General features: G+C 43.8%; 1 protein-coding gene across 3 annotated transcripts in view; it reads left to right on the forward strand.

The window, feature by feature from the left end:
• FAM120A (family with sequence similarity 120 member A) overlaps positions 1–11122 on the forward strand; it is a 97622-nt gene extending 86500 nt beyond the window's left edge. The window contains exons 15-19 of one of the 3 annotated variants that reach the window (XM_074363016.1): positions 349–486; positions 2549–2690; positions 3168–3264; positions 8293–8408; positions 9207–9266. In XM_074363016.1, the coding sequence (XP_074219117.1) occupies positions 349–486; positions 2549–2690; positions 3168–3264; positions 8293–8408; position 9207 (494 nt within the window). In that variant the 3' untranslated portion in view covers positions 9208–9266. Of the gene's footprint in view, positions 1–348; positions 487–2548; positions 2691–3167; positions 3265–8292; positions 8409–9206 lie in introns of all 3 variants that reach the window. The other 2 variants (XM_074363014.1, XM_074363015.1) reach the window with 2 other exon arrangements.
• Positions 11123–11582: the final 460 nt, after the last annotated feature.

An 11582-nucleotide genomic window follows, 5' to 3' on the forward strand; every position in this document is an offset into this window, starting at 1 on the left:
GATTTTAAAATTGGTCAGTATAGCTGAAATCCTGCTCGCGTTTGCGATTTGAGATCCTCTCCTGTGTGCAGCCTGCCGAGCTCTCCTGCTCTAAGGCCTCCCCCCAGGCCTGTGGCAGAGCCCCTGGCAATAGTATCTGGTCTCAGGAGGCTCCTCCAAGAGCGGGCAGGGTGACGTTTCAGTATCGCTGGTGACAGCAGGGGCTGGGAGTCCCCTCCCCGGCGACTGGCGGTGTAAGACCAGCGGTGGAGGGACACGGGGGTTGCTCTTCCCACAAGCCCACTGGTGGCTCTCCCTGAACCCGGCTCCTCACGGCTTCTCCCGTCTCTCCCCGCTCGGGTCCCACAGGAGTCTGTGGCTTTGGAGGCCCCTATGGGGACACTGTAGCGACAGGCGCTTACCGTGCCTTCCGTGTGGCGACGGCGGCAGGACACTGCGGAGCCTTCTCAGGCAGTGACAGCAGCAGGACTAGCAAGTCGCAGGGCGGTAATTATGCCACACCTCCTCCTGGGGCTTCTGTCCGCCAGCAGCTTCCCCGCCTCCCGCCTCCTCTCCCCGGCTGTCATCACCCCAGCGCCACGTCCCTTCTGCTAGGTCTCCTCCTGGCTCTGCCTGCCCCCAGGCCTTCCCAGCAGCTTCGCCGTGGCCCGCCCCTGCCTCCCGGCGGGGGCCGTCGCGTGTCCGCACACAGCCCCTCTTCTCTGCCCCCGGCCCCCTGACCACTGCCTCCTGCGACAGAGCAGGCCGCCCAGGGGCGCTCAGTGTCGTCCCTTTCCTTCCGTATTCTCTAACAAGCCCCTGGCAGGTAAAGGGGATGATGCTGGTGTGGAAGATTCTAAGACCAACGCAGAGTTCCTGGCATAGAAAAGTTTATCACAGCTTTAAAGACGTATCCAACATCAGATGTATACGTAGTCTATTTTAAATTTCCATTGCTTCTCTTCTCATTTGTACTAGGCTTGCGAGGGAGCAAAAAGAAGTCCTAACGTTTAGTTTTGAAATAATGTCTTGTGATTTTGCTGTACTTGAAGCCCGTGACTTGTGGCTTTGTCATTAAATCCATGTGTGGGGCCTGCAAATCTCAACCTGGTCATCAAGTCTGAATGACAGGGTTATTCAGGTACATTTTTGGAAGAACTTTTAGCATAGGCACGCCTCTCTTTCTTGACCAGGAATATTTTTCCAGCTCAGCTACTTGGGTACTTACAGAAGCCACTGAGAGACGTGTTTTGTAGCAGTCAGACTGGCAGATGAGTGAGCTGCAGGAGCCGTTCCTCCTCTCCTCCTGGACTCGCTCGCCCCCGTCCCGCCTGCCCCAGCTCTCCCGGCTGCCCGGGGCGCTCTCCCGTCTGTTCCTGCGCCTGTGCAGCGCGCAGGAACGTGTGCCCTCTGCTTCACAGTCAACTTCAGCTTCTTGCAACCCTTGCCTGGAAACTCATGCTGGCCTGTAGTTGGGATAAAATACTGCGGTGGGGGGGGGCAGTGGTCGGGGAGTCAGGACTGTGGACATTGTGGGGTCAGAGTGGGTTTTTTAGTCTGAAATGACAAGAGGAACCTCCAGATTGTATCTGGAACTCAGATCTGCGCTGTCCAGTATAGTAGCCACTGGCCACACGTGGCTCTGGAGCACTTGAACCTGTGGCTCATCCGAGCTGAGCTGACTTAATACAGAAAAAAGAGTGCAAACTGTCTCATTCATAGTTTTTGCATTTATTACATTGTTGAAATTAGTATTATTTTGGATATACTGGGTTAAATAAAATACATATTATTAATGCTTATTTCACATGTTTCTTTGTACTTTTTTAATGTGGCTACTAGGAAACATAAGGCTTGTTGTAGATTTTGTTGGACAGCGCTGTCTGGCTGTTAATCACCACGGCTAACATCAAGATGATAGAAAGTTTATTATCCATTCCATCTGCCAGAAAATAAGATGCTTGAGGTTCTGTTCTATTTTGTTTTTATCAGAAGTTTTGAGAAATTTTTCTTAGGGAAGTCAGAAGACCTTATGCAGGGTACCAGCAATTAATAGAAGTTAGTGAGCACAGTGGATATTTGTGACCCTGCCTAAGGAAATTTTCATTTCATAACACAATAAGAAGTAACAGGCTAGACTGACTGATTCATTTCTGCAGTGTTTGGTTGAGGTAGTAAGCTTGGAAATAATTACCCGAAGAGAAAAACATTCTGAGTTTGCAGGTTTCCATGCTGGTGCCATAAGCACCCAATACTTCGGCTGTATTTCCACCTAAAAGCCACACTCATTTTGCGGTTGTAACCTGTTTTAGTTCTCGTGGGTTCTTTGAATAGTCAACACCTCTTACTTTCAGCTGTATTTTTAAGAACAGCTTAAAGCCATTAAAATCCAATCGTGTGTACGTAGACAGTTTACATAACAAACAAGAAGTCTCCACAAAGCAAGAGAAAGGGGCTTCAGAGGAAATAATAGAAACCACATTTGAAAAGAAATAGCTTGCTTATTTCTGTTTGCTATTCTTAATTCTGTGATTGTAAAGATTTTTTTTCTTCATCTATTTTTGTGCAGGGATCCAACCTATACCTTCTCAGGGAGGGAAGCTAGAAATAGCTGGCACCGTGGTCGGCCACTGGGCTGGGAGCAGACGGGGCCGGGGGGGCCGGGGGCCTTTCCCCCTGCAGGTAGTTTCTGTCGGAGGACCAGCAAGAGGGTAAGTTTGAACAGTGAAAGCATATTTGTATTTTTTTAAGAAAAAAAAAAAAAAGGCCTTTCTTGTTATTTTAATCATGAGTTTACTAGGAACATTTTTATGTCATTAAATACATTCCTCTTTAACACTATTCTTAGTAGTTTACAGGGTTCCATTACATACAGCGTTATGTGATTATTTAAGCCATTATTAAAGAATTATCCACAAATGATTCAATTAACCATTTTTTTAATGTTTAAAAAAAGGAACATTTTTGAAGTGTATTATTTTTCAAATTGAACCCACTAGATATAGGGACCCCCCCCCCCCAAAAAAAAAGACTGATTACTTGAAATCAATCTTTGGTATGACCATGATTTAATAAAGTCTGCCTTCTATAGCACAGATTAGACACCTTTAAATCCATCTGATATTATTTTAAATGTTGTTTGTAACAAATTCAAGTCTGTCTGCTTTTGTCCTCTTTTACGTGTTTAGGCGCCCAAGAGGGGTTATTTCCACGCCAGTGATCAGAACATTTGGAAGAGGTGGAAGGTACTACGGCAGAGGCTATAAAAACCAGGGTGCGATTCAGGTAATGACACGATGTAGCGTGAGTGCCAGCTCACTCCCAAGTGCTGGTCTGCCCAGGCCGGTGTTCCGGGGCCAGTGTCCAGACAGGAGGGCTGTCGGGCTGAGCGCCCAGCACAGTGGTGGCACGTGGTGTTTACCAAATTTACGCTCCCTCCGACCCAGATCGCTAGAGCGTTGCTTGTGGTGACGAGAGCTCGATCTCACGTCCACGTGCTGTGTGTAGGACGTTAGCTGAGAATGTTCCAGGAACTCTTCCTGCTGTTTGTATTATAAAGCATGATTTAGGTAAATTGCATGTAGGATTGAAAAAGAAAATTTACATACAGGGGCAGTGCATCTTTTTCTCCTCCTCCTGGTCCATCTTGACTAGGTCTTCCCTGAAAGGATCAGCCCATGAGAAAATAAAGTCACGTGCCTGTCTTCATGAAATAGCCAGAGCTTTCTTCTGCTTTGGATGTTCCATTTTAGGACCTGGATCTTGGTGAACTTCTTGAGAACGAGCTTTTAAAAATACCGATCAGTCCTAACACCGTATTGTGTTGTCTCACTTGAGTTATGATATTTAATCAAAGTGCAAACAGTTTCTTCCCCCATACTATCCATGTAAACATTAAAAGTACACTCTTGTGACTCATTTATTAATAATCTGTATTTGAAAGGTTAATTGGCCAAGAGGAAATAAAATTTCTGCCTTTACCAGGTGATCTTAGCATCTTGGTAGCCTTTTTTTTTTTTTTTTTTTTTTTTTGATGAAATACCTCAAACGAGTCAAGCGCAGAGGCAGTCCCGTCCCTGAGAGCGGGCCCAGGAACCAGCATCCAGCAAGGAGGAGGTACTCCGCTCATTCTGGCTCCCCTTGGGGCCCCACCCTGACCTTCCTCAGCCTTCACAAAGACATCCTTGTGAGCCATTGACACTCTCAGTCCCTTGGCAGGTTTACAAGAGGGAGGAGAACTCTGTTCTTACTGGTTCTCCAGCCCAGAGCTCGTTCTGTAAAAGTGTCCCAGGTTGTGCGTTATGGTCATCCCTGGTGGGTGCAGGGGCCTTTCTTGAGCTGGTGGTGGGGAATATGTGTCCCCACATTGCTTAAGCACTTTTATTTTAATATAAAACCTAGATACCCCAAACCACACACACACAAAATGTGTAGCTTAATGAGTTAAAAGGAAGAAAGCCATGTAGCCATCACCCATGTGATGGTTTATATCTTCTCAGTCGTACCAAGAGCCCCTCGTGGGCCAGATCTCAATACCAACCTCCTGTCTTCCAGTTGCACAGAAATAACCACCACCCTGGAATTTTACACTCATCTCTGTTATTTCTCCCTTGTCTCTTTCTGGTTTTATCTCTCATGTGTGCATTCCTAGACAGCGTGGTTGAGTTTTGTTCATTTTCTTTTTCTTTGCTATGTCTTCTGAGTCTCTCTGCAGGTTTCCCTCCCTCCCTTCATTTACCTTCGCTTTATCTAGTGAAGGACAACCCAGGCTGTTTCACCTGCAGACTTCTGGCTTTTGCCAGGCGCACACTCATGGCGCTCTTCACCGTGTGGCTCTGACCTTGTCTCTCTTGCACCGTGTGGTGGCTGGATCTGGATGCTGCTTGGACTCGGGTTTGTCCCTGAGACAGGATGTAGTGGAGCTGTGTGCTTTCGTATCTGCTTCCCTATTTTTACATGTTAGGACCTGCTGATGCCTCAGTGAGGAGATCCATTCATTTACTGTGGATTGCAAAGTAAAGATACTCTCATTCCATCGTTTCTTTTTCTTTATTTATTGGAGTGCTTTATAAAAAGTTTCTTCCTATCGCTTTTGGTGCCCAAATATCACAACCCTTACAGGAAAGCGAGGTCAGCACATGGCTTTGTAGCTCCCCTTGCCCGTCCTTGGCCACTGGGCCCTGTACTGTGACCTCTGATCTTCAGTAGCTTCCTGTCCGGAGCATCACCCAGTCCAGCAGACCTGTGACAGCCGTTTTTTCTAGTTTCTTGGTTTCTTTAGTGGGAAACGGCGTTTCAGGACCAGAGTAGGGGCACTGATACACTCTGGCTTCCACGGGGTCAGTCACTATTCCTAGTGTTCTGTGTACATGGACACACAGAGTCCTTTTTCGTTATACACACAACCTATATGCTTTTTATTGCATTTTTTAAAGAAACAATTCTCATGAATTCACACTGATGTTTCCAATTCAAACTGAGGACTCTAAGGCTTCCCTTTAGCCTCTTCTCTGTTAATTGTATACGTCCTTTCTTCCATGCCAAATCACCACTTCATTTTTCCTATGAACAGAGCTAGAGGGGCAAAGTGTGCATGTGCTCACTCACATGTACTTGGCACACACAGACACACGCATGCAGTCTGCCGCCTTTTCCTCCCCTAATTAAATACCGTAGGAGTTTATATAGACTCCTCCAATTGAAATTTAGGACTTCAAGACTTGAACTTGACTTTTATGTTTATATCAGTATGTCCGTTCTTCCATCCTTCGAACCTTGGTTCCCAAGAACCCAGATGATGGTCCAATCGGAACGTCCCCTAACTCATCATTTACTTCCTCTCACATTGCGTACACAGTCCGCTAGGAATAGCTAATACTACTGCCATCAGCACAATCACGGGGAACAGTTAAAAGAAAATGTTGGCATATGTCCCCCATCTTTCCCCCAACATTGTCACATTTAAAAAAAATAGCTCTGCTTTTATTGTTGGCGTTGTCCGAGGTACACGCTCAGCCATATTTGTCCCGGGCCTGTGGATGACTGCCCCGTGGCCCACCAGCCTGGAGTCTGCTGGTCCATTTTGTCCCTCTGAGGCTCCTTCTTTAATGGGTTCCTCAGGGAGGACTTAGGGAAACAGCATTCAATTTGAAAACAATTTATTTTCCTAGTAATTGCAAATGTCAGTTCACATCTCCTTCTCAAGTAACGTACACGTGTTATGCGATTTCTTCTGTCATAAAGCTTTGCCGTCAAAGAATGATAATAATTGAATTGTCTTTCCCTTTGAAGTCATTTGCTGTTTGGGCCTAAATGCCTAAACTGTGTGTGTGTTTCCATCAAAGTTCAGTGACGTGCCCAGCTGCTGGTCATTCTTGGTCAACATACTTGGTATATGATGCCTTCTTTCCAAATGCAATTTCAAGTCTTGTTTTACATCGGAAATTTTCTTGAGTCACTGGTTTTTCATTTCAGCTCTTTTTCTTTGCTCTATTTTCGTCTCTGGTGCGGCTGTTGTGCTAGTCCTTCTGGTTCAGTCCCTCTGTGTTTGTATACTCTTCATTCCTTTTTGTCTCTTCCCTTCTTTTTTGAGCTGTAACTCATATACTGTGCAGTTCGCCTGTTCAAAGTGTGCAGTCAAGTCTGTTCTCAAGGCCATACAGCAGTCACCACTTCTTCTAGAACATTCATTACCCCCAGAGAAACTCCTTACTCTCATGAGCAGCCACACACCCCACCCCCCTAGTCCCTGACGGATCTGCTTTCTGTCTGGATTTGTCCTCTGTACATTTCATGTAAATGCACGTGTTGTGACATATACTAGGTTGTCATTCTTTCTTATTGCTGAGTGATGCTCCGCTGGATGGATACACCACATTTTCTTTATTTGTTCATCAGCTGATGGACATTTAGATTGTTTCAATTTTTTTGGCTATCGTGAATACTGCTGCTGTGAACATACATGTCCAAGTCTGGTTTTCCCCCCAGCTTTATCGAGATACAATTGACATATAACATTACGTTAGTTTTATGTGTATAGCATAATGATTCAATATTTGCATTTATTGTGAAATGATCACCACAGTAAGTCTAATTCACATCCATCGCCACACATAGTTACAATTTTTTTTCTTGTGATGAGAACCTTTTTTTCTAAGTTTTTTTTTTTTAAATTTTTGAGGGGCAGGTAATTACATTTACTTATTTATGTATTTATTTTTGGAAGAGGTACTGGGGATTGAACCCAGGACTTTATGCATGCTAAGCGTGTGCTCTACCGTTTGAGCTATACCCTCCCCCCAAGAACTTTTAAGATACACTCTCTTAGCAACTCTCAAATATACAATAGAGTACTGTTAACTATAGTCATTGTGGACAAGTTTTGTGACACATTTTCAGTTCTCCTGGGTATATAGGTAGGAGTGAATTTCTGGCTCAAATGGTAATTCTGTGTTTAAGCATTTGAACCACCAAACTTTTCCGTGGTGGCTGCACCATTTTCCATTTTGACCAGCAATGTGTAGGGTTCCAATTCTCCACATCCTTGTCTACGCGTGTTATATTGAGTTTATCCCTCCTAGGGGCTGTGAAGTGGTATCTCATTGTGGTTTTGATTTGCATTTCCCTTTTTTTTTTGTCTCTTTCTGATTTAAAAAATTTTTTCCTTTTACCTTCTTCAAGTTTTATGATGTTTATTTGGTGTTGTATTTCTTCTAGTTTAGTGTTCATTTTGGGAATTATTTTTTTATGTTTCTTTTAAATTCTTCCCTAAGTTTTCCACCTCACTTTCTAGCTTTCCCTGGTGTAATCTGTGCTGCTCTTCCTCATCCTGTCCTGTCACAGCCTGTTTTGAGATCAGAGCAAGCAGTCTTGGTCTTCTGTGGACATGCCTTTCAGACATATTTCATTGTCCTTAGGGACATTGTTCCATCCTTTATTTTCTTATAATGGCATAATGTGTAGTTTCACCTTAGTACTTTCTGGTACTTGTTTTTAAGTGAATGAGTGTCCTGGCACGTTAAGAAAGACAGGTGACAAAGGGCTGCTTGTTTCCTGAGCATTTCTGACCTTCCGGCCTCTGTTGTTGCCATCCTGGTGGGACCAGTTCTGAGGGGATGTGTCAGCGGGGCCGAGGAGGCCGTGCTGCCCTGTGCTGGTGGTGCATCTGGTGATGGGGGCTCCTCCTGGCGGCCCAGGCTTGTGGGAGGAGGTGGCTGTAGAGAGAGGGAATGTCTGTCTCCAAACAGGTACAGGCTGGCTTTCCTTCGTAGTCTTCCTGCATCCTTCACGCACACCCCTCATATTGCTACCTAGGGAGTGACTATCCCGAGGTTCCAGGATGAACAGGCCGCCGCACACGTTGCCTGCAGCAGGCGCCCACGGGGGAACCACTGCGTGACCAGTGCAGCGCTGCTGCAGGTGTGTGTTTAGTAAGTGGCCCTTCCCCTGAGGGAGCGAGGGCTTTAAGGTTGGGAAGCATGGACTTGAAATCTTCATGATTGCTTTTTCTCCCCTTCTTGGCCCTGCTATATTTTTGTATTAATTATTTTGTTCAGGGTTCCAAGAGGATGATAGTAGTATTGACTTCCCGAAAAGATGAGTGTTTCTGAACTGTAGGAGTAAAAACCAAAATGAGAAGATACTGTGGGACATTGAGCCTGGATGAGGAACACGAACCCCTGGGGTTACAAGAGAGTGCATCTAAAGCGAGGGGGATGGGTACCTCCAGCCCCACTCTGGGTGTGACTATAGGGTGGACAGGGGATAGAACAGGATGCAGAGAGAGTGTAGATGATAGAATGCACACAGACTGCGGGGGTAGAGGGTACAGCTCTCCCGCGGACAGCGCCTGCCCTCTGCGCAGTCAGAAATCCACGTACAGCTTTGCAGTCAGCCCTTCTCCGTGTCTGCAGTTCCGCATCCGCAGATTCAACCAACTGAGGATCCTGTAATTCTATAGTACGTATTTATTGAAAAAAGCCCCCAGAATAGTGGACTTGTGCAGCTCAAATCCGTGTTGTTCAAGGGTCAAATGTATAGAGCGTGTGTAGCGTATGTAAGAGGACGCGCAGAGCAGAGGGTACGTGCAGCAGGGGCGCGGCCTCGCCCCCGCTGCGTTCTGTTCTTGAATCTGCAGCGAGTGTCATCAGGCCCCAGCTGGTGTCCCCTCTCTCCCGCTGTTAAATCAAAAGCTGCCTTACCGCTTGCCTGTCTTTCCTTTCGAACAGGGCAAGCCTCCTTATGCTGCTTCAGCAGAAGAAGTGGCCAAAGAACTGAAGTCAAGATCCGGGGAATCGAAGTCCTCCGCCGTGTCTTCAGACGGGTCCCTGGCTGAAAACGGAGCGGTGGCTGAGGAGAAGCCGGCTCCCCAGATGAACGGGAGCGCGGGCGACGCCAGGGCCCCCAGCCACTCGGAAAGTGCCTTGAACAATGACTCTAAGACGTGCAATACAAATCCTCACTTAAATGCACTAAGTACAGACAGTGCTTGCCGCAGGGCCGATGCTCTGGAGGCGGCTGTCTTAAAGAAAGAAGAGTAAACTTATTTTTTATAGAGGGTGAAGGATGCTGGAAGGGTAAGGATTTAGGAATATCTGGAGAGAAAGAGAGCCTACAGTTATGTACATTTTTTCCTTTCCGTAAGTGAAAAATGAGGACTTTGGAAATTCGGATCCCTCTTTGATATCAGAGATTTAAACAACACATTTTTAGTTTTAACCAGTTGTAGTCAAAATGCTACAATAAAACAAAGAAAGAAAGAAAATGAAGAGCATTTGACTCCCACACTTAAAATGAAGTACACACAAAGTTTAAACTGGTTATGACAAAAGCCTACAGTTGTGTTTCTTGAACTATAAAGAAAACAAATTTTGGCAGTCTTTAAGTATATATAGCTTAAAATATCATTTTTAGCATTTGGCACCATATGTATGCCATTATCTTTGATTTTGCATTACTGTTCACAAGAAAGCTTTGTCTAAGGCTTTGATTTTATGATTATGAAAGAAATAAGGCACAACCACAGTTTTTCTTTCTTACTTAAATTTCATCACTGTTGATGTGGTTCTTTTTTTGTGTTTAAAAAAAAAAGTGCAACTATCAAAACTAAAAAAAATTAGAGTATTATTGCCGTTCTGCTGATTTTAAATATACAGTACATCATACATACTTTACAAGCAAGTTAAATGGAGATAAAGTTGAAATCATAGAAGATGCAAATGACCTTTCAAAATCAACACAATGTGTTCTGAAACTTTTCGTGACTTAATACCATGCATCTGTGATCAATGAACTATGTGGTTTTGAATCGGACGTAGACCATTAGTGCTACTACTTGAGCTAAACTTCTGCATGGTTCATAATTTTTAAAGTGTGTAGTTAATATTATGCATGTTATTGTCCTTTCTTCCATTCTTACCAGTATGTGCCCATTTGCAAAACAAAAATGCTAATAATCAGTAATAGTCCTATAAAAGATGTTAACTCTGTTTAGTCATTGACTGATCTTGCTCTAACCTTAAAATTTTGTGATTATTGACCTCTGTTGCATTTATTCTAAAACCCCCCCAAATTATCTAGCTGTTTCGAATATCAACATTACCCTGGTGTATTCACTGCTGTATGCATTATTGTTCTTTGTTGCTGTTTTATGCCTTCATATTAGCAAAATATGAAATTCTGTGAAAAACAAAAAAAAATCCCTTTGATCTTTAAAAAAAAAACAAAAAAAAAAACAACCCCCCCTTCTGTAGCAGGAAACAAATTGCTTGTTCTTGAGAACTTTCCCATCAAGAATTTAGTAGAAGCAGGTATACTTATATCATTTTGATGTTTTTGTTAATGTTTCCAAACAATGTACTTTGAAATCAGAATCACTTCTTATTCGTTTTCATATAATTCTCCTGATGCTCTTCATCACACATTAGTGATCAGAAATGAGATGTAATTCCCCAATCCCTGCCCGCAAGACCTGAGTAGGATCTTACTGTAAGTTGAAGGGAGTTTTGCCCTAACTCATGGATTGTGCAAGAATGAACTGCTGTTGGGTTTGACTGATTGTAGATGGGTTGTGGTGTGGTGTATCTGAAGGCTATTGAATGCAACTTACAATGCTTAATAAAAATCTTTATTCTTTTAGTATAAAGATGGTGTGGCTTTTACATTCCTTGTAAAAACATACATTTTACCGAGATTTAATTCAAATTGAAACAGCTATTTTGGTCAAATAACCAAAATTTAGAAATGTTTTGCCCCTTGCAAGTAATTCCAGGTTCCAGCTCTAAAGGAACATACATGGCTAATATGCAAGTTATGCTGATACTGATGTCTGAGTTTCATAGTTAAAAAAAAGACATTCTCTGATAGAGCAGTCTTAGAAATAGAAACTTAATTTTAAAAAAAGCCCAAGAATGAAATACACTTGATCTTGACAAAACATAACTTTTATTTTTTAAAATCAGATCTATACTGTATTCAGATTGGTTTAGTTTTCACCTAATGTCCTTTTTTGTTCTAGGATTACCCCATTACATTTAGTTGTCACGGCTCCTTAGGCTCCCCATTGTGACAGTTGCTCAGGCTTTCGTTGTATTTGGTGACCTTGT

The sequence above is a fragment of the Camelus bactrianus genome, chromosome 4, assembly GCF_048773025.1.
Source record: "Camelus bactrianus isolate YW-2024 breed Bactrian camel chromosome 4, ASM4877302v1, whole genome shotgun sequence".
Lineage (NCBI taxonomy): Eukaryota > Metazoa > Chordata > Mammalia > Artiodactyla > Camelidae > Camelus > Camelus bactrianus.